At 41.8% G+C, this 20,981-nt stretch overlaps 1 protein-coding gene across 1 annotated transcript in view; it reads left to right on the plus strand.

The window, feature by feature from the left end:
• FAS (Fas cell surface death receptor) overlaps positions 1-12,749 on the plus strand; it is a 32,984-nt gene extending 20,235 nt beyond the window's left edge. Inside the window, exons 3-9 of the mRNA XM_052660967.1 lie at positions 3,879-4,016; positions 5,301-5,409; positions 8,225-8,280; positions 8,451-8,528; positions 10,387-10,448; positions 11,607-11,631; positions 12,358-12,749. Coding sequence (XP_052516927.1) covers positions 3,879-4,016; positions 5,301-5,409; positions 8,225-8,280; positions 8,451-8,528; positions 10,387-10,448; positions 11,607-11,631; positions 12,358-12,677 — 788 coding nt within the window. The 3' untranslated portion in view covers positions 12,678-12,749. The remainder of the gene's footprint in view (positions 1-3,878; positions 4,017-5,300; positions 5,410-8,224; positions 8,281-8,450; positions 8,529-10,386; positions 10,449-11,606; positions 11,632-12,357) is intronic.
• The last annotated feature ends 8,232 nt before the right edge of the window (positions 12,750-20,981 follow it).

The following is a 20,981-nucleotide window of genomic DNA, read 5'->3' on the forward strand; positions in this document are numbered from 1 at the left end:
ATAACAGGTTCATATACATTTGAATGGGTGGTTCATTTGAATGGATCTGATGAGTTCATATACATTTTACCTGCATTCTTCTGGATGGAACTACATGCTATATTGGAATAAGTGAAACTGAGAATTTGTGATGGTCTTCTAACATATTTCTCATGAAGGACAATGAGCTACTGTAACTGAGGAATTTTCTTTTAAAATTTAACATAAATCTCGAATGTTCCTTCTCTCACTTTCTCTGTATACTAATCCACTAATCTTTTGTTGTTGCTGCCATGGAATCCAAAATGAGAATATTTTCTGAACAGTCATGTAAAGTAATTGTCTGAAATGTTACAATAAATTAGAGTAGCATTTTCATATATACACCCTGGTTCTGGGTCCTAGGTTGAAAGAGCTGAAATCACCTAGTGGAATTTTCAGTAGACAGGTAAGCCAGCAACCAGGACAATCCCACCTTTACTTAAAATGGCTCCCCTGTTCTCATCTAGAGCCTGTCTACACCAAGTATGGTTTATAAGCCAGCAAAATCCGCATTAGCCAGGAGTTTGTTAGGAGTGCAGAGTGTCAGGCCCTGCCCTAGACCTACTCAATCAGACCAATGCCAAAACCCTCACTTAGAAATTCTGATTTAATTGCTTTGAGATGGGACCTGAGTGAGAGAGTGAATGAAAGTCGCTCAATGGTATACGACTCTTTGCAACCCCATGGATTAGCCCACCAGGCTCTTCTGTCCATGGGATTCTCCAAGCAATAATACTGGAGTGGGTTGCCGTTTTCTCCTCCAGGGGATCTTCCTGAGCCACGGATTGAACCTGTGTCTCTTACATCTCCTGCACTGGCAGGTGGATTCTTATGTATACATAAAGCTGAATTGCTTTGTTGTACAGAAGAAACTAACACAACATTGTAAAGCAATTATACTCCAATAATAGATTTTTTAAAAAACTAAGAAAAAGACAAAAAAAAGAATGTTATGAAGTTATTAAGAAAGTCATATACCTGAGAAAAACAGAATGAATTATGTTTGCTGTTCATACGAGGGGGGCAGATTAGATTTTGCCTGTTCTTTTTATTTAGTTATAACAAGTTCAGTCACTACTTAGGCCTTTCTCTTAAACTTCCCTTTATATTTTCTCTTCTTTCTCTGTTCCTTTGCTATAACTTAGCTTCCCCCACAGCAATTATCACCACTTGCCATCCTGTATTTGTTTGTGCATGGCCTGCTTCTACTTTGAAAATGTGAAGTCTTTGGAGACCAAGGACTTGTCTTTCAAGGGTATCTCCAGCTCCTAGAAAGTGCCTGGCACACAACAGGTATTAATAAACACTTCTTAAGGAAATGAATTTTCCAGAAGACAGTGTTGTATGAAAAAGAAAGTAAAAGTCTCTCAGTCATGTCCGACTCTTTGCAACCCCAAGGACTATACAGTCCATGGAATTCTCCAGGCCAGAATACTGGAGTGGATAGCCTTTCCGTTCTCCAGGGAATCTTCCCGACCCAGGAATTGAACCAGGGTCTCCTGCATTGCAGGCAGATTCTTTACCAACTAAGCTATCAGGGAAGGCCATTGTTGTATAATACTTACTAATAGCAATCCAATGATTCATTTTATTTTTAAAATAAAGAAAGCAAACATGAATATGATTTAAAATTTTGTGTATTAAGATAGCAAGCTTGGTAATAAAGTTCATGCCTACACATCATAACATACTCTGTCACTTAGTGGCAAAGGAATAGAAAGAAAGAGGAGTAAAAAGGAAACTATGAGCACTTACTGGGCAGGCCCCTTGCAGTTCTTTTAGCTGTGCAAATGAAGTGTGATGATCTCCATCACATGCATGAAGAAATTCGGCTCAGAGAGATTAAGCAGCTTGTTAAAGATATTATTGATATTATTTTTAAAAAGGTAGCCAGAGTCTTTAGAACTTCAAATGTTCTTTTCCTTAAACAATACTATTCTTACCAGGATTTGTGGACTTTGGAAAGTGAAATGAGAAGTCAGAACAAGAATTGGGTCATCTCAGTGGCCAGTGGCAGTCATCTCTTAATATGAATGTATACCCAGCAACCTTCTTCCCTCCTCCCCCAAAGCTGGTAAAGGCATCTCTTCCAGTGCTTTTGGTCAGTCTGACCTCTTTTTCATATGTTCCTATTGCTAATCATCCTATAGAAGTAGGCATAGGAACTTCCCTGGTGGGCCAGTGGTTAGAAATCTGCCTGCCAATGCAAGGAACGTGAGTTTGATCCCTGGTCCAGGAAGATTCCGCAAGCTGTTGGGCAGCTAAGGCCCTGTGCCACAACTACTGAAGCCTGAGTGCCCTAGAGCCTGTGCAGTACCACAGGAGAAGCCACCGCGGTGAGAGGCCTGCACTCCACAATTCGAGAGCAGTACCTCCTCGCTGCAGCCAGGGAGAGCCCGCGTGCAGCAGCGAAGATCCAGCACAGCCAAAAGTCAATCAATCAATCAATGTTTTTTTTAAAATTAAGTAGGCATCAGTTCAGTTCAGTTCAGTTCAGTTCAGTCACTCAGTCATGTCCAGCTCTTTGCGACCCCATGAATCTCAGCACACCAGGCCTCCCTGTCCATCACCAACTCCTGGAGTTTACCCAAACTCATGTCCATTGAGTCGGTGATGCCATCCAGACATCTCATCCTCTGTTGTCCCCTTCTTCTCCTGTCCCCAATCCCTCCCAGCATCAGAGTCTTTTCCAATGAGTCAACTCTTCGCATGAGGTGGCCCAAGTACTGGAGTTTCAGCTTTAACATCAGTCCTTCCAGTGAACACCCAGGACTGATCTTTAGGATGGACTGGTTGGATCTCCTTGCAGTCCAAGGGACTCTCAAGAGTCTTCTCCAACACCACAGTTCAAAAGCATCAATTCTTTGGCGCTCAGCCTTCTTCACAGTCCGACTCTCACATCCATACATGACCACTGGAAAAACCATAGCCTTGACTAGATGGACCTTTGTTGGCAAAGTAATGTCTCTGCTTTTGAATATGCTATCTAGGTTGGTCATAACTTTCTTTCCAAGGAGTAAGAGTCTTAATTTCATGGCTGCAGTCACCATTTGCAGTGATTTTGGAGCCGCCAAAAATAAAGTCTGACACTGTTTCCACTGTTTCCCCATCTATTTGCCATGAAGTGATGGGACTGGATGCCATGATCTTCGTTTTCTGACTGTTGAGCTTTAAGCCAACTTTTTCCCTCTCCTCTTTCACTTTCATCAAGAGGCTTTTTAGTTCCTCTTCACTTTCTGCTATAAGGGTGGTGTCATCTGCATATCTGAGGTTAATGATATTTCTCCCGGCAATCTTGATTCCAGCTTGTGCTTCATCCAGCCCAGCATTTCTCATGATGTACTCTGCATATAAGTTAAATAAGCAGGGTGACAATATACAGCCTTGACATACTCCTTTTCCTATTTGGAACCAGTCTCTTGTTCCCTGTCCAGTTCTAACTGTTGCTTCCTGACCTGCATATAGGTTTCTCAAGAGGCAGGTCAGGTGGTCTGGTATTCCCATCTCTCAGAATTTTTCACAGTTGATTGTGATCCACACAGTCAAAGGCTTTGGCATAGTCAATAAAGCAGAAATAGATGTTCTTCTGGACCTCTCTTGCTTTTTCCATGACCCAGCGGATGATGGCAATTTGATCTCTGGCTCTCAGTAACTCTTTTAGCTTTTGTCTTGGGAGAAATTCTGTCTCTTGATAATGGTTTTTCAACAACCTTCTCCACTAGTATGTTTACATTTCCTTGGCTTAGCCCTTCCACTCCCGTTTCAGCAGTGTTTCATTATCACCCCTGCAGCCTTCACTTGCTGTTGCGTGACCACCTTGTGTTTAAACCCTTGCTCCATTTTCTCCCCATGGGCAGGCAAACGTAAAAACGGTGATTGCAAACGCGATGGAGATATGCCAGAATGTGTGCTCTGCTCGGAGGGGAACGAGTACACAGACAAGAGCCATCATTCTGACAAATGCATAAGGTGCAGCGTCTGTGATGAAGAACATGGTAAGTGTCTTAAAGAAACATTCAAAAGGGACAAATCATGGTATTGCATGTAGCACCATGTATAATACAGTCAGAAACTGGGACCTACGCTGGTGCTACGTCAGCTTACAGGAGGGAGAGGGTGGGGCTGATGGGGATGAAGCAGGATCAGGTCCTGAGGGAATGACTGGTCTAGACATTTATGGGTCAAGTCTAGGCAGTTCTTCCAGATGTAAGAGAATGACGGAATGCAAGCATGGTGAACAGGACCCATCAGCTCTAACCAGAATTGAAGGGACTTTTTTTCCTGTCTTGATTTATGCTTGGAAAATGGCTTTTGTTCTTAGCCAAAAAGATCTCAGAAGCCTGCAGAGGCAAGGACAGAGAAGGCCAAGAGGTGGGTGGACTGCTCCCCCTTTCTCTGAGGATCTGGCTTGTCCTGATACTTACTGTTGAGGACCTGAATTTTCATGGATAGTCCAGTCTATCTTGAGGGTTCAGATTAAAATAAAGCAGAAGTCCTCCCACTTTTGTTAAGAAGAACATCAAGAACTCTCTGGACATAAAGCTTTTCTTGCCCCTGTGCAGGCTCTAAAGCAATGTTTCTCAACCCTGACTGTATAGTAGAATCAAACAGTAAGCTATGAAAATTGCCAACATTTAGATCCAATTTCAAGGATTTCCTAGTGGCTCAGATGGTAAAGAATTTGCCTGCAATGCAAGAGACTCCACTTTGATCCCTGGGCCAAGAATATTCCCTGGAGGAAAGAATGGTTACCCACTACGGTATTGTTGCCTGGAGAATTCCTTGGACAAAGGAGCCTGGCAGTCTGCAGTCCATGGGGTCACAAAGAGCTGGACACCACTGAGTGACTTTCACTCACTCTCTCACTCAGGTCCCATCTCAGAGCGATTAAATCAGAATCTCTAAGTGAGGGTTTTGGCATTGGTCTGATTGAGTAGGTCTGGGGCAGGGCCTGACGTTCTGCATTTCTAACAAGCTCCTGGGTGAGGCTGATGTTGCTGTTCTATAAGCCACACTTTGAGTAGCCAGGCTCTAGACGAGAGCAGGGGAGCCGTTTAAGTACAAGTGCGATTGTGTAGGTTGCTGGATGGTCTGTCTGCTTAAAACACTGCTAGATGATTTCAGCTCTTTCAGCCTGGGGTTATCTATTTGGCATTTAATCACTAGTTATGTTACTAAAGGTTTGATGGTTTGACTGCTGATGTCAGCGCTGGATCTCAAAAACCCAGGCTGTTCCTGCCCATCCTTTTCATTGTTCATTCATCAAATTGGTGTTCTAGGGCTAGAAGTGGAACAGAACTGTACTCGGACCCGGAATACCAAGTGCAGATGCAAATCGAACTTTTTTTGTAACAGTTCTCCATGCGAACACTGTAACCCTTGCACCACGTAAGTTTTACTCTTTCTCTGGTTAAAACAGTAGCTATATCTTGAGAGAAAATGATTTCCTGAAAGGGAAGCAACACTGGCTGAGAGTGAAGAATTTGGGTTTTAATCTTGCTTTGACTCCAAGAAACTAAACAACCGTTTTTTCCACCCAAACATCCTGTGTGTAAACATTTATTGAACACTTCCTGCGTGCTTGATTCCGTGCTGGCTGCTCAAGCCATTGATGTACGCAGACACGTGCCTGGCCTTGAAGATCTAAGGCTAGAGGGAGAGAGTGTCGAGAAAGATGATGGTTATTATGCCCAGACCGTATGGTAAGACTTGTGTTCCAGATTCTGAGTTATATAGGAAGACCTTTCAACTCTGGGGCATGGGTAAAGATACGACACATGGCTCGAGTCTTGAAAAAAGGTGTAAACAGATAGAAAGGACATTTCAGGCAGGGGAACAGCAACTGCAACAGGCAAAAGGAAGCTCTGGAGAACAAAGGACCTGGCTGGAGTTTAGGAGAGACTGAGAAGGAACCAGGTCAGATCATGAAGGACCTGTCTTTCATGCTAAAGTGCTTGATTTCAACCCAAAGATAGGACACCTGATTGTAGGTTTCCCTTTTCGTCCGATTAATCGGGTGATTCTGAAAGATCACTTAACCTCTGTGCACGTTGGTTTCCTCACGCATTTTGTTGTTGTTCAGTCGCTAAGTTGTGTCCGACTGTTTGCGACCCCATGGACTGCGGCATGCCACGCTTCCCTGTCCTTCACTATCTCCCAGAGCTTGTTCAAACTCATGCCCATTCTAACCATCTCATCCTCTGTCGCCCTTTTCTCCTCCTGCCCTCAATCTTTCCCAGCATCAGGGTCCTTTCCAATGAGTTGTCTGTTTGTATCAGGTGGCCAAACTGTTGGAGCTTCATTTTCGGTATCAGTCCTTCCAATGAATATTCAGGGTTGATTTTCTTTAGGATTGACTGGTTTGATCTCCTTGCTGTCCAAAGGACTCTCAAGAGTCTTATCCAGCACCAGAGCTCAAAAGCATCAATTCTTCAGCACTCATCCTTCTTTATGGTCCAAATCTCACACCCATACATAACTAATGGAAAATCCATAGCTTTGACTATACGGTCTTTTGTCAGCAAAGTATTGTCTCTGCTTCTTAATACATTGTCTAGGTTTGTCATAGCTTTTCTTCCAAGGAGCAGGTGTGTTTTAATTTCATGGCTGCAGTCACCATCCACAGTGATTTTGGGGCCCAAGGAAATAAAGTCTGTTACTTTCCATTTTTTCCCCCATCTATTTGCCATGAAGTGATGGGACTGGATGCCATGATCTTAGTTTTTTGAATGTGGATGCAAATAATACTCACTTGTCTTATCAACATCATTTCTGTGACAATCAGATTGGGTAGTATGTGCTGTAAAAATTTGTCCGAGCTCACCTTGTTAGGGAATGAGCAGAACCAGGTTATAATTCAGACAATTTGTCAGTATTTGGCTGTCTGAAGAAAATCCTACAGGGACTTCTTGAGTGCCCTAATCACTAGTTGATATAAAAGAGGAGGCCTTTAGAGGCTAGCTATGTAGACTCCATAAGCAGCAGCCTGGGCAGTGGGCTATTGTCCGACCATTTAATTGCTCCATGACTGTTTTGAAATTGCTTTTGGCAATTTATGATTTTAACTTTATTTGCTAATTAAACTTTATTTTTATGTCTATTCCATCTTTTTTCTCATATGTTGATATTTTAATGCCTATTTTTTTAACCTCAAGGTATTTTTAACCCATAATCATTCTTTAGGATATTTTTCATCCAAACATCCAAATTATGTCATGAATTTGCACCTAGTAGATGCTAAAAAACACTAAGATCGTGTCATCCGATCCCATTAGGCATGCGTGCTTAGTCGCTCAGTCATGTCTGTCTCTTTGCGACCGTATGGACTGTAGCCCACCAGGCTTCTCTGTCCGTGGGATTCTCCAGGCAAGAATACTGGATTGGGTTGCCATTTCCTTCTCCAGTCTGGTCCTATCACTTCATGGCAAATAGATGGGGAAAAAATGGAAACAGTGACAGACTTTATTTTCTCGGACTCCAAAAATCACTGTGGATGGTGATTGCAGCCATGAAATTAAAAGACGCTTGCTCCTTAGGAAAAAAGCTATGACAAACCTAGACAGTGTATTAAAAAATAGAGACATTACTGATAAAGGACCATATAGTCAAAGCTATGGTTTTTCCATTAGTTATGTATCGATATGAGAGTTGGACCATAAAGAAGGCTGAGTGCCGAAGAATAGATGCTTTCGAACTGTGGTGTTGGAGAAGACTCTTGAGAGCCCCTTAGACAGCAAGGAGACCAAACCAGTCCATCCTAAAGGAAATCAACCCTGAATATTCATTGGAAGGACTGATGCTGTAGCTGAAGCTCCGATACTTCGGCCACCTGATGTGAAGCGCCACCTCATTCCAAAAGACCCTGATGCTGGGAAAGATTGATTGCAGGAGGAGACAGGGATGACAGAGGATTAGATGGTTGGTTGGCATCACCGACTTGACGGACATGAGTTTGAGCAAACTCTGGGAGATGGTGAAGGACAGGGAAGTCTAGCGTGCTGCAGTCCATGGGATCGCAAAGAGTCAGACACAACTGAATGACTATACAGCAACAACAAAATGCTGACCTAGAAATATTTGAGGGAGTATGTTTGCCAGAGATGCAAAAATGGATAAAATGTCCCTGGATTTATAGTATGTTACTGAAAATGATCAAGGAATCAGTCCATCAGAATTTTTGAATTCCTTCTGTATTTTTTTCTAGGTGTGAACATGGAATCATTGAGAAATGCACACCAACTAGCAACACCAAATGCAGAGGTTATTATTTCTTTTTATGAGTATATTCTCCTTTCTCCCAAACTCACTGTAAAATATGAAGAAAAGGCAATCCATTTTGACTCTATGAGTACTTTGTTTCCATCTTTTTTAAAAAATAATATAAAGAATTATGTACTTTCATATGCCATGTACAATGTTCCTATCTACAGGATCCAGATCTCACGCAAACAGTTTATGGGCCCTCCTGATCCTCCTCCTCATCCTAATATTTCTAATAATATACAAAGGTAAGCTCTTACTTCATTCAAATGGCAGGTTGAAGTGACTTGGGAAGTCATTGTTCACAAGAATTCCCTTCTGTCTTCTACTTGTAAGAAAGCTCCTACCAGGTAGCAACTCTGGTATAGAGTTAAATTCCTACTTCTAAATGCACCCCTGAGAGCTGATAAGAATAGATGATATTATCCTTCAGCTACTGTTTTTGAGCAACCATTCTGGGGCACTCATTCGGTATTCCCATCCTTCCCATGAACAAGGGTATTTTCATTTACACAGCAGCCAAGTTGGCCAAGAATTGGAAGTGGTCCTTCACTCTACATTGAAATCATCCCCTGCACAAAGAAAACGCCAAGAGCAAAGGGATTGCAGCAGACACTTGATAAATTCATCCCTCTCTGGGCCTCTTCTCCCTTGTCCAGACCCCATGGTTTTGGTTGTTTATCCGCTTTAAAGACTGTGGCATACCTTTTATGCAAGAGTTACTTAGTAAAACCATCAGGTAAACCAAAATTTGGAATACCCTGGGCTTCCCAGGCGGCTCAGTGGTAAAGAATTTGTTTGCCAATGCAGAAGACACAGGTTTGATCCCTGGGTCAGGAAGATTCCCTGGAGAAGGAAATGGCAACCCGCTCCGGTATTCTTGCCTGGGAAACCCCAAAGACAGAGGAGCCTGGTGGGCTACAGTCCATGGGGTCACAAAAGAGTCGGACACAACTTAGCAACTAAAGCAACAACAATAACTATTCTAGAAAACTCCCATTAGATCATTCATACAACACATGGCAGAGCCAACTTTTGATAACACTGATGCATCCAATTTTTCCTTTCCGTTGGAACAAATCGCTGTTTCTCCAGGTCAGCTGGAGATAAAAGAGCCTTGAGAGGTTTAGCTGAAAATATAAACTCAACGTTTAAACACTTTAAATCTGCTTTAAATGCCACTTCACAGCAAACTGAAGTCAACTTTCTGTAATCTATGGCTTCTGTGCCCTGCTGTAGCCATGCTACCCAGCTTCAAGCCAGCAAGACAGAGTGTTGATGGCCACAGAGTAAGTCAAAAGCCAGCTTCAGGCTAGTGTGTGGTAACTGGATGGCTCCATTAAGATGTGGCATGGCAGGACATTCCTGACGGTCCTTCCGGTGCTGGGGATGTAGGTTCGATCCCTGGTTGGGGAGCTAAGATCCTACATGCATTATGGCTTCAGGCTAGTGTGTGGTACCTGGATGGCTCCATTAAGATGTGGCATAGCAGGACATTCCTGACGGTCCTTCCAGTGCTGGGGGTGTAGGTTCGATCCCTGGTTGGGGAGCTAAGATCCTACATGCCTTATGGCCAGAAAACCAAACATAAAACAGAAGCAATGCTGCAACAAATTCAGTGCGTGTGTTAGTTGCTCAGTCGTGTCCAAATCTTTGTGACCCCATGTACTGTAGCCCACCAGGCTCCTCTGTCCATGGGGTTCTCCAGGCAAGAATACTGGAGTGGGTTGCCATTCTCTTCTCCAGGGGATCTTCCTGACCCAGGGATCGAACCCAGTATCCCTCAATGCAGGCAGGTTCTTTACCATCTGAGCCACCAGGGAAGCGTTAACAAACTCAATAAAAGACTTTAAAAATGGTCCACATAGAAAAAAAATTTTTTTTAATTTTAAAGAAAGATGTGGCATGTCTCTGTACCACTTGACTCAATGGGATGGAATTTTCAAAATCAGGACAAATCTGCCTCTTTTGGTGCTTGGTTGCTGTAAATTTTAGTGAATGAATTTCTCCTTTATTCTCATGCTTCTCTTAGTATGAAACTTTGTTCTGTCATGCTTCCTACAAGGCTGAGACCTGAGTCTGATAGATATTTCTTGGATCTTTCAGTGGTGAGAAGTCGACGCAGGAATAAAAAGAATGGTAATTGCGTCTCTACAGCCTCTAATGATGTAAGTGTTGAAATGTGGACAGCTATCCTAAAAAAATAGTCATTCAGTTTTTTACTTGTTACTTTTAAAAAATTAATTAATTTGTTTTAATTGGAGGCTAATTACACTATTGCGGTGGTTTTTGCCATAGATTGACCTGAATCAGCCGTGGGTGTACATGTGTCCCCTACTTGTTACTTTTTAAAAAGCAAACCTTTATGGTGCTTGTGTGTGCATGGATTAGAGGGGCATCAAAAATGAATTAAGACATGGTGCCCAGTTTATAAGAAACTTCTATACAAATAGCATACAAATAAATTCTTATTAATAAGTTCTCACTTACACAAAGGTAGCTGACAAAAGGATGTGGCCAAGCCTCCATGGTGGTATTATTCATGAACAGAAATGCAGAGAGATATCCTTTACCAGAGCATGGATTCAATATGCCCAAGCAAAGAGATTACTCTGAAGGCCCACACTAAAGGCACAACTCATCTCTCTCCAGTCACTTGTTACCTTATCGGTCACCATATCTTTTTCTAACATAGAATCAAAGCCTGTCACATCGCTAAAAAAAGGAGTTGCCTGATGGCCTAGTGGCTTTCAATGCCATAGCCTGGGTTCAGTCCCTGTCAGGGAACTGAGATCCTGCAAGCCGTGCTCAAAGGAGAAAAAATAAAAAAAAAAAAAAAAGCCAAAGGTACACTGGGAAGAGTAACCAGCTCACCTGATGAATATTGATTTTTCTCATTTGAGGCCAGTGGGATTTAGGGTTCTTTAAATCACTATAGTACAAAATCATTTCAACTTAAACTATGTTCTTGTGTCAAAAATTCAAATCATTACAGTAAAGAAAATGTTAGAATGATGTTTACTGTGTTTATTTTCATGTGCCTGTACAAAGAATAATCTCAGCACATTTCACAAATCCCTTAGGTTTCTTGCCTCTGTAAAAAATGAACCAATATTCCCTTCGTTTCTGGTTAGGCTGGAACGTTTCAGAATAAAAATTTGAATGGTGAAAGAATCGTCCTTAGTCATTTAGTCTAATTTTATACATCAAGTAAGTGTACTTCCTTGAGTATTAAGGAAGAATTAGAAGATTGCATTTAGAGTATTCTAAATATATTTTTATTTCCCTCTCTCCTTCCCTCTGTTGTTGTTTTTTTTTCTCCCCAGGAAGGGAGGCAAGTGAATTTAACAGGTAAGATTTTTATCATTTTGTTTGATAGAGATGGCTTCCTTGGGAGTAACAGGCTAATTTTGCAGTTAAAATAATGTTGTGAATTTCAGTGACACATTATGGGTTCTTGCTATTCCTTGAGGCTGCGTTTCTTCCTGCTCACAAGGGTTTATTAGGCAGTGTGTTTAAATGTATAACTAATGCTCATTATTAAAAATAAGTCAGGTAACATAAGATGCTATATTCTTAAAGCTTTGTTTTCCTTCACAAGCAGTTGGGTATAGTGTAGAAGAACTCTGCCTAAACCCCTAGGTAATCTGAATTGTAGACTCAGTTGTATACTTACTCTTGGTGTATCCTAGTTCCAGTGAGTCAGTGATAAGATGACTGACTTAAGGGTCGTAAACCCTTGGCCTGCCTTTTAGATTTGTGGATCATTGATCATCAGATCCATGAGGGCATTAGAAATGAGCTTTTCCAGCCCTGTTATTATATAGATGAGAAAAGAAGATGCAGAGATGTTCTGTATCTCGCCCAGGGTATCGAGCAAATTACTGGGGACATAGGAGGAGCTGGGATAAGAAGTCAAGGTTGTTTCTGTTTTTGTTTTTCCCCAGTTGGCTCTTTAGATCTCTAGGACTTACCCATATTCTTAAGTACAGTAAGAAGAGAAATAACTGTGGTTTTTCAAAAGTGGGAATTTTGTTTAGAAAAACCAATTTTCAGAGACTGTTCTCTATTTTTTAGATGTTGACTTGGGTAAATATATCCCTAGTATTGCTGAACTAATGAGAATAACTGAAGTTAAAGAATTTGTTCGGAAGAATGGTATGGAGGAAGCCAAAATAGATGATATCATGCATGACAATCTCCATGAAACAGCTGAACAGAAGGTCCAACTGCTCCGCAAGTGGTACCAAAGTCACGGGAAGAAAAATGCATATTGTACGTTGACTAAAAATCTCCCAAAAGCTCTTGCAGAGAAGATTTGTGACATAGTCATGAAGGACATTACTAATGAACGTGAAAATGCAAACTTGCAAAATGAAAGTGAAAACTTGGTTTAAAGTGAAAAACAATTAACTCAGTTCTGAGAATATACTAAATATTCTAAATATGTTCAAATAAGTTCTGAGTAGCTATAGATATTGCTTGGCTTGGCTTTTTACTGGATGTGTTTTCTTTTTTTCATTTATTAGATTTGTAGAGCTAATATATTTGCTCAAAGCTATTTGTAGGGCTAATAGCTTTGAGCATTTCGTGATTCTGCCTTCAAGGATTTTTAAAGTCTAGTTGGGGAGATGAACGCTGGTGAGAGCAAATACCCATGTTCATCTTCTTGCCTGTTAAGTATGTAAAAAAGCATGTTAAAAAGTGTGTAAAAAAGCATGTATTCAAAGATTGAGATCATGCTCAAGTGTGTAACATATGATTCTGTCAGTGTGAATGTAATTAATGTATGTGAACACAAATGCCTATCCACAGGTTGACCCCATTCCACGAATTAGTAGATGTGATCATTGTTGCCATGTGACAATCAACTGCCTCTAAATTACTTCCCCAGCTCCACTGATAACTCTAGAGATTTTGCCATATTTATAAATTTTGTTTACACCTTTGAGAGGAGTATATTCAGGGAAAACTTGCACATATCCTCTGAATGTAAAATTTAATAAGGTTCTACCTCAAAGATCTTTGCACAGATTATTGGCCTTTCATAGTGAAATATTTCCATTTTGGATTCACATAGAAAATGCAGACTCAATTATAATGCTTGACTATTTTATATTTGTCACTTTGGATTAGATAACCCACTTCTTTCTCAGGTGTCAAACATTTTGATCAGGAAAGAATTACTAGATCACTGTCATCTCTCTATTTTCGCCTTCCGTGATGTGCATCTTGGTAGACTGTGTATCCCCAGACTTGAAAGGACTTTCTAAGAAACACTGAATGATTCATGAAAAACTGGGGCTGCCCTTAGAAACATCTAGCTTGGTTTGGAGAGACCAGCTGCTCTTATGGAAGGTAGCTTTGTGGCATATCGTGAACCCATGTCTATCACCAAAGCTGATAAGATAGATTCTTATTTTGTTCCATCCCCCACAAAGTGCTCAGTAACTTGCCATGTGTTCTCTGTTGGTGTAAAGTCAGCTTATACACAGCAGAGGTGAAATCATACTGCTGCTGCTGCTGCCGCTGCTGCTAAGTCGCTTCAGTCATGTCCGACTCTGTGCGACCCCATGGACTACAGCCTACCAGGCTCCCCCATCCCTAGGATTCTTCAGGCAAGAACACTGGAGCGGGTTGCCATTTCCTTCTCCAAGGCATGAAAGTGAAGTTGCTCAGTCGTGTCCGACTTGGTGATCCTATGGACTACAGGGCTTCTCCGTCCATGGGATTTTCCAGGCAAGAGTACTGGAGTGGGGTGCCATTGTCTTCTCCAGAGATCGTACTAGGTGTTAAGAATTGCTTCTGTTGTTTTCTGTAGCTTCTTAGACAAGCCCCTCTCCCCACTATCACTTCCTTGCTTTTACATTTAAACACTTTTGAAAGTTTGTATTAACTGTGAATGTTAATAAATATTATTTATATTTATATAGGTGTAATTAGAAGACAGTTTTAAGCTGAAACAGATGCTCAGAACTACCTAAAGAGCTTCCATTGATGGCAGATGTTTTTCCCTTATAGAAATATAAGGAAATAGAAAATATAAGTAAAAATATTTTATTAAAATCATGTTTTTGATATTTCTGGTTATCTCTTTTTTTGGTGGGACCTTGCTTTTTATTTTCCTTTTTTCTGTTTATTACTAACTGTAACCTGTTCATTAATCTTTCATCCATTCTCTGATCTCTCAGGAGGTATTTCCTTTTTAAAGGCTTTTAGTGGTTAAATCATTTCCTCCATAGTCTGCTACTCTAAGAATATATCTCCTAAACAACACAGAATTACTCATTATGTGAGGACTTATCATGACAGGATTATATATTAGGCACTAGAAGTGTTGTATAGTGACCCATGTAGATGAAATCTAGAAAAATGGTGCAGATGAACGCATTTGCAGAGCAGGAATAGAGACGCAGACGTAGAGGACAGACATGTAGACAGAGGCAGGGAAAGGAGGGTGAGACAAATCGGAGCGTAGCATTGATATGTATACGGTGCATGCATGCTGCGTCCCTTCAGTCTCGTCCAACTCTTTGCAACCCTGTGGACTCTAGCCTTTCAGGCTCCTCTGTCCATGAATTCTTCAGGCACGAATACTGGAGTGGGTTGCCATTTCCTCCTCCAGGGGATCTTCCCAACCCAGGGAGCGAAGCTGCATCTCTTATGTCTCTTGCACTGACAGGCAGGTTCTTTACCACTAGCACTACCTGAGGAGTATCCTATATTACAGTACCATGTGTAAAACAGATAGCCGGTGGGAGCCTGCTCTATGGCACAGGTAGCTCAGCTGAGTGCTCTGAGATGACCTAGATGGGTGGGAAGGAGGCTCACAAGGGAGGGGATATATGTGTATGTTAAACTGATTTACTTTGTTATATAGAAGAAACTAACACAACACTGTAAAACAATTATATTTCAATAATAAAATTTCTTTAAAATATGTATAACTGGAAATATATAAGAAAAAGAAAAAAGTAAGTAGTTCAAAAAGGATTGGTTTTATTGGTAAGAAAGCTAAATGGGGATTTTGAAATATTCCTTCCTGCATACTGTTTATTTCTGGCTCCATAATGACCACTGGACTATCTCTCTTTTTTAAAATGTAATTTTAATAATACATTTTGTTTAGCCCATTATTTCCCAAGTGTTATCATTTCAACATCTAAGCAATGTAAAAACTATTAATGAGAGCATTTGCATTCTTTCTTTTTTTCCTAGTAAAGCCTTCAAAATCTGGTTTGTATTTTAGTTACAGTTTTAAGCATATCTCAGTTTAGACTGGCTGCATTTCAAAGATTCAACAGCTGGTGGCTAGTGGCTATGGTATTGATAGTTCAGGTCTCTATCTTTATTAGGGCAGGTCTGCAAATTTAACTCTATGGCTGGTTTAGCCCTACTACTAAAGTCCAATACTTTCAGGGGGTTCTCTTCACTCTGGTTGGTTGGAGTGTCAACATCGCCCACCCCCATGTCACTGCTGGGAATTGTTCTGCTTGCAGCACCCATAGCTGTTCTTTGCTGGCTCTCAGAGTCTTATCTCTGCACATAGTAACAGCCAAAGATTTCAAAGAGTCTCTGCACAGATTCTGGAACTCTTTTTCTGTGTAACTTCCTTCTTTTCAGTACTCTGTTCTGAAAAGTCTGGCAGCCTCAGCCGCCTAAATACTATCCTCTGCCCTTCAACTTGATAAGAAGACTATTCTCTGCTTAGAGTTCCTCCTGTACCAGGGTCTGAAAAGAGCCTGTGGGCAGAAGGTCTGAGTGATCATAGGGGTCACCCCATTAGTTTTTATCCTCTAAGGGACAATCTGTTCTATTATCTGGTTTTCTAGTTCTAGACAACAGTGGGGCAACTAGTTCATCTTCATGGCCAGAAGCAGAAGTCCTGTGGCCACATCTCAGTATATTGTGCTTCACTTTATTGCATTTTACAGATGTTGTGATATTTCCCAACAGGTTTTGTGGCAACCCTGCATTGAGCAAGACTATTGGCATCATATTTTTCTAACAGCATTTGCTCACTTTGTGCTTATTTTGGTAATTCTTGCAGTATCAATATCTTGGACTTTCTCATGATGATTATATTTACTATGGTGATCTGTGATTAGAATCAAAGCCCATACCAACCAGAGATGCTCAGAGGGCTCAAACAAACCTTGTGTGCACCAGGACCCAGAGACCCCACAGAGACTGAGACTGAACTGGTTTTGGGGTGCCTCCTGAGGAGGTACGGGTCAGCAGTGGCCTGCCGCAGGGGCAGGGGCTCTGGGCACAGTAGACCTGGGTATGGCATAAACCCTCTTGGAGGAGGTCGCCATTAACCCCACCACAGAGCCAAGAGAACTTACACCGGACTGGGGAAACAGACTCTGGGAGGGCACAAAGAGAACCTTGTGCGCATCAGGACCCAGGAGAAAGGAGCAGTGACCCCACGAGAGACTGACCCAGACTTGCCCATGAGTGTCCATGTGTCTCTGGCAGAAGCATGGGTCAGCAGTGGCCTACTGCAGAGTCGGGGGCTCTGAGTGTAGCAGTGTGTGCATGGGATCTTTTGAAGGAGGTCACCATTATCTTCATTACCTCCACCATAGTTTGGCCTCAGGTCAAATAACAGGGAGGGAACACAGCCCCACCCTTCAACAAAAAATTGGATTAAAGTTTTACTGAGCATGGCCCCGCCCATTGGAGCAAGACCCTTTCCCCCTCAGTCAGTCTCTCCCATCAGGAAGCTCCCATAAGCCATTTATCCTTCTCCATCAGAGGGCAGACAGACTGAAAACCACAATCCAAGAAAACTAACCAGTCTGATCACATGGACCACAGCCTGTCTAACTCAATGAAACTATGAATGATGCCATGTAGGGCCACCCAAGATGGACTGGTCATGGTGGAGGGTTCTGACAAAACGTGGTCCACTGGAGAAGGGAATGGCAAACCACTTCAGCATTCTTGCCTTGAGAACCCCATGAACAGTATGAAAAGGCAAAAAGATAGGACACTGAAAGATGAACTCCCCAGGTCAGAAGGTACCCAATATGCTACTGGAGATCAGTGGAGAACTAACCACAGAAAGAATGAAGAGATGGAGCCAAAGCAAAAAAATCACGGAGTTGTGGATGTGACTGGCGATGCAAGTAAAGTCCGACGCTGTAAAGAGCAATACTACATGGGAACTTGGAATGTTAGGTCCATGAATCAAGGCAACTTGGAAGTGATCAAACAAGAGATGGCAAGAGTGAACGTCGACATTCTAGGAGTCAGCGAACTAAAATGGACTGGAATGGATGAATTTAACTCAAGAGGACCATCATGTCTACTACCGTGGGCAAGAATCCCTTGGGAGAAATGGAGTAGCCATCATAGTCAACAAAAAAGTCCAAAATGCAGTACTTGGATGCACTCACAAAAACGACAGAATGATCTCTGTTCATTTACAAGGCAAATCATTCAATATCACAGTAATCCAAGACTATGCCCTGACCAGTCATGCTGAAGAAGTTGAAGTTGAATCGTTCTATGAAGACTTACAAGACCTTCTAGAACTAACACCCAACAAAGATGTCCTTTTCATTATAGGAGACTGGAATACAAAAGTAGGAAGTCAAGAGATACCTGGAGTAACAGGCAAATTTGGCCTTGGAATACGGAATGAAGCAGGGCAAAGACTAATAGCATTTTGCGAACAGAACACACTGGTCATACCAAGCACCCTCTTCCAACAACACAAGAGAAGTCTCTACACATGGAGATCGCCAGACGGTCAATACCAAAATCAGATTGATTATACTGTTTGCAGCCAAAGATGGAGAAGCTCTATATAGTCAGCAAAAACAAGACCAGGAGCTGACTGTGGCTCAGATCATGAACTCCTTATTGCCGAATTCAGACTTAAGTTAAAGAAAGTAGGGAAAACCAATAGACCACTCAGGTATGATCTAAATCAAATCAATTACAACTATACAGTGGAAGTGAGAAATAGATTCAAGGGATTAGATCCGATAGACAGAGTGCCTGAAGAGCTATGGATGGAGATTCGTGACATTGTATAGAAGGCAGTGATCAAGACCATCCCCAAGAAAAAGAAATGCAAAAAGGCAAATGGTTGTCAGAGGAGGCCTTACAAACAGCTATGAAAAAAAGAGAAGACAAAGACAAAGGAGAAAAGGAAAGATATAAGCATCTGAATGCAGAGTTCCAAAGAATAGCAAGGAGAGATAAGAAAGCCTTCCTTGGTGATAAATGCAAAGAAATAGAGGAAAGCAATAGAATGGGAAAGACTAGAGATCTCTTCAAGAAAATGAGAAATACCAAGAGAACTTTTCATGCAAAGATGAGCACAGAAAGGACAGAAATGGTATGGACCTAACAGAAGCAGAAGATATTAAGAAGAGGTGGCAGGAATACATAGAAGAGCTGTACAAAAAAGATCTTCACAACCCAGATAATCACAATGGTGTGATCACTCACCTAGAGCCAGACATCCTGGAATGCAAAGTCAAGTGGGCCTTAGGAAGCATCACAATGAACAAAGCTAGTGGAGGTGATGGAATTCCAGTGGAGCTATTTCAAATCCTGAAAGATGATGCTGTGAAAGTGCTGCACTCAATATGCCAGCAAATATGGAAGACTCATCAGAGGCCACAGAACTGGAAAAGGACAGTTTTCATTCCAATCCCAAAGAAAGGCAATGCCAAAGAATGCTCAAACTACCACACAATTGCACTCATCTCACACACTAGCAAAGTAATGCTCAAAATTCTCCAAACCAGGCTTCAGCAGTACATGAACTATGAACTCCCTGATGTTCAAGCTGGTTTTAGAAAAGGCAGAGGAACCAGAGATCAAATTGCCAACATCTGCTGGATCATGGAAAAAGCAAGAGAGTTCCAGAAAAACATCTATTTCTGCTTTATTGACTATGCCAAAGCCTTTGACTGTGTGGATCACAAGAAACTGGAAAATTCTTTAAGAGATGGGAATACCAGACCACCTGACCTGCCTCTTGAGAAATCTATGTGCAGGTCAGGAAGCAACAGTTAGAACTGGACATGGAGCAACAGACTGGTTCCAAATAGGGAAAGGAGTACATCAAGGCTGTATATTATCACCCTGTTTATTTTACTCATATGCAGAGTACATCATGAGAAAGGCTGGACTGGATGAAGCACAACCTGGAATCAAGACTGCCAGGAGAATATCAGTAACCTCAGTTATGCAGATGACACCTTATGGCAGGAAGCGAAGAAGAACCAAAGAGCCTCTTGATGAAAGTGAAAGAGGAGAGTGAAAAATTTGGCTCAAAACTCAGCATTCAGAAAACGAAGATCATGGCCTCTGGTCGCATCACTTCATGGCAAATAGATGGGAAAACAGTGATCAACTTTATTCTTTGGGGCTCCAGAATCACTACAGATGATGACAGCATGAAATTAAAAAACACTTGCACCTTGGAAGAAAAGTTATGACCAACCTAGACAGCTTATTAGAAAGCAGAGACATTACTTTGCCAACAAAGGTCTGTCTAGTCAAAGCTATGGTTTTTCCAGTAGTCATGTATGGTTGTGAGAGTTGGACTATAAAGAAAGCTGAGCACTGAAGAATTGATGCTTTTGAACTGTGGTGTTGGAGAAGACTGTTGAGAGTCACTTGGACAGCAAGGAGATCCAACCAGTCCATCCTAAAGGAAATCAGTTCTGAATATTCATTGGAAGGACTGATGCTGAAGCTGAAACTCGAATTCTTAGGCCACCTCATGTGAAGAACTGACTCCTTGGAAAAGACCCTGATGCTGGGAAAGATTGAAGGCAGGAGAAGAAGGGGACGACAGAGGATGAGATGGTTGGATGGCATCACCGACTCAATAGACATGAGTTTGAGTAAACTCCAGGAGTTGGTGATGGACAGGGAGGCCTGGTGTGCTGCAGTCCATGGGGTCACAAAGAGTCGGACACGACTGAGCGTGTGAACTGAACTGAACTGTGATCAGTGATCTCTGATGTCGTGAAGAGTGAAAGTGAAAGGGTTAGTTGCTCAGTCATATCCAACTTTTTGCGACCCCATAGACTGTAAAGCCTGCCAGGCTTCTCTGTCCATGGAATTTTCCAGGCAAGAATACTACAGAATATGTTGCCATTCCCTTTTCCAGGGGATCTTCCTGACTCAGGGATTGAACTTGGGTCTCCTGCATTGCAGGTCTTCCCTGATAGCTCAGTTAGTAAAGAATCTGCCTGAAATACCAGAGACCTGGGTCTGATTCCTGGGTCGGGAAGATCCTCTGGAGAAGGAAATTGCAACCCACTCCAGCATTCTTGCCTGGAGGATCCCATGGACAAAGGAGCCTAGCAGGCTACAGTTCATGGGTTTGCAAAAGACATGACTTGGCAACTAAGCCACTACCACTCCTGCACTGCAAGCAGATTCTTTACCATCTGAGCCATCTGCTGCCCATATATATATATATATATAACTTGCTGAAGGTTCAGGTGATGGTTAGCATTTTTTAGCAATAAAACATTTTAAAATTAGCGTCTGTAAATTTTTTAGACATAATGCTAATGCAGACCAAGTAGACTAAAGTATAGTATAAACCCAACTTTTACATGCGCCGGGTGACTCCATAATTGGTGTGACTTGCCTTTTTTTTTGCAATATTTGCTTTATTGCAGTAATCTAAAACAGAGTCCACAATATCTCTGAGGTAT

The sequence above is a fragment of the Budorcas taxicolor genome, chromosome 23 (genome assembly GCF_023091745.1).
Source record: "Budorcas taxicolor isolate Tak-1 chromosome 23, Takin1.1, whole genome shotgun sequence".
Taxonomy (NCBI): domain Eukaryota; kingdom Metazoa; phylum Chordata; class Mammalia; order Artiodactyla; family Bovidae; genus Budorcas; species Budorcas taxicolor.